General features: G+C 52.2%; 1 protein-coding gene across 1 annotated transcript; it reads left to right on the top strand.

Annotated features, from left to right (window-relative positions):
* The first annotated feature begins 245 nt into the window (after positions 1-245).
* LOC137312671 (histone H2A-like) lies at positions 246-743 on the top strand. The gene has a single exon (XM_067979187.1). It carries the CDS (start codon positions 251-253, stop codon positions 638-640), a length of 390 nt encoding a protein of 129 aa, XP_067835288.1. The 5' UTR covers positions 246-250; the 3' UTR covers positions 641-743.
* The last annotated feature ends 1,216 nt before the right edge of the window (positions 744-1,959 follow it).

Raw genomic sequence — 1,959 nt, 5'->3', positions numbered from 1 at the left:
TCTATGTGGAAAACAATGACCGCGGCTTAATTCCCGCCCGTTTACAGGCAGATCAGAGAATGAACCGGAATGTGAAACAGCTTGAGATTTGAGCTGAGGAGTTGGAAATAATGGAGATTATAAAGAGAGGGGGTTCTTAAATTGCTTGAGGGAAATGAGATTTTCATGAAACTGTTATTTGATGACCTGAAATTGGTCATTGTTTCCCCGGTCATTCATTCTTTGTGAAAGTGTTTGTGAGATTGTTGAAATGTCTGGAAGAGGAAAAACCGGCGGGAAAGCTCGGGCCAAGGCCAAGTCTCGCTCATCCCGGGCCGGACTGCAGTTCCCTGTGGGCCGTGTTCACAGGCACCTGCGGAAAGGGAACGATGCTGAACGTTTGGGTGCCGGAGCCCCGGTCTATCTGGCTGCTGTGCTCGAGTATCTGACGTCTGAATTCCTCGAGCTGGCCGGCAACGCGGCCCGCGACAACAAGAAGACCCGCATCATCCCCAGACACCTGCAGCTGGCCATCCGCAACGACGAGGAACTCAACAAGCTTCTGGGAGGGGTGACCATCGCCCAGGGCGGGGTGCTGCCTAATATCCAGGCCGTGCTGCTGCCGAAGAAAACCAGCAATGTGAGCGCCAAGAGCAAGTAAAGCGGACACGATTTGATCTGATAACCCAAAGGCTCTTTTCAGAGCCACCCACTGTATCGGTGAAAGGGCTGGTTACTGTCGAAGCGAGTCAGGAATCAATTTAATAGGGGCTTGATTCCGATCCCAGAAACTAACAATAACTTGTTCAATACATATGATCCAGATCGGTCTGCTGCAGTACTCGCTTCTGGACAGCAGATGTCGCCAATCTCCCATAGATTGATAATTGCAGATTGTATGGTGAATGAGACAATAAATAACAAAATCGTCAGAATTGTCAATTGGGCGTGAGGGATACAGAAATACCAGGGACGCCTATCATTATTTTCTGTCTCATTCTCGGACAACACTGGCTCAGTCTGAGTTATTTTGCCCAGATTTGAACAGATGCTGACTGATATGCTGATTATTGTGTCAGCGATTGCTGAATTGAGAATGTGAGTGCAATTTCTTTTTGGATGTGAGTGAGGGAATTATTCTGTCCCTGTCCGTCCCACATCTGCTCCCTCCCTTTTATGCATTTCCCATTCAAACAAGTTTCTCACAGCCATGCGATTTCAACCCAGGCGATCACAGCTCTTTCCATCGCCGATTTGGTGGCTCTGAAAAGAGCCTTTGTTGAACTTGGTGCTGAAGCCGGGTCGGGTTTAGGCGCGCTCCCCGCGGATGCGGCGGGCCAGCTGGATGTCTTTGGGCATGATGGTGACTCGCTTGGCGTGGATGGCGCACAGGTTGGTGTCCTCAAACAGCCCCACCAGGTAAGCCTCGCTGGCCTCCTGCAGGGCCATGACGGCCGAGCTCTGGAAGCGCAGGTCTGTCTTGAAGTCCTGAGCGATCTCTCGCACCAGGCGCTGGAAGGGCAGTTTGCGGATCAGCAGCTCGGTGGATTTCTGGTAGCGGCGGATCTCCCTCAGAGCCACAGTGCCGGGCCTGTAGCGATGAGGCTTCTTCACTCCGCCCGTGGCTGGAGCGCTCTTCCTGGCCGCTTTGGTAGCCAACTGTTTGCGAGGGGCTTTCCCGCCGGTCGATTTGCGCGCTGTCTGCTTGGTCCTGGCCATTTTCTGAACAGATCGCAACACAACCCGAGACACAGAGACTCTTAATACAAAGTGCGCACTGGGGCCGCCTTTTAAATGGTCTAATTTGATCCGCCCCTGGCATGTGATTGGCTGAAGTCCCACACCCTGTCAGGGAGGGACCGCCCCGGGACTGTGATTGGTAGATTTGAACCGAGCTCTGTCAGACCGAAACGGCGGGAGGTATTGTGCCCAATTGGCTGAGCTGAAACTAAACATGAATTTCAAAATGCCCGCCAATTT

Source organism: Heptranchias perlo, unplaced genomic scaffold, assembly GCF_035084215.1.
Source record: "Heptranchias perlo isolate sHepPer1 unplaced genomic scaffold, sHepPer1.hap1 HAP1_SCAFFOLD_43, whole genome shotgun sequence".
Classification (NCBI taxonomy): Eukaryota; Metazoa; Chordata; class Chondrichthyes; order Hexanchiformes; family Hexanchidae; genus Heptranchias; species Heptranchias perlo.
Note: the sequence above shows the minus strand (reverse complement) of the source record. Positions and strands in the feature narration are given on the sequence as shown.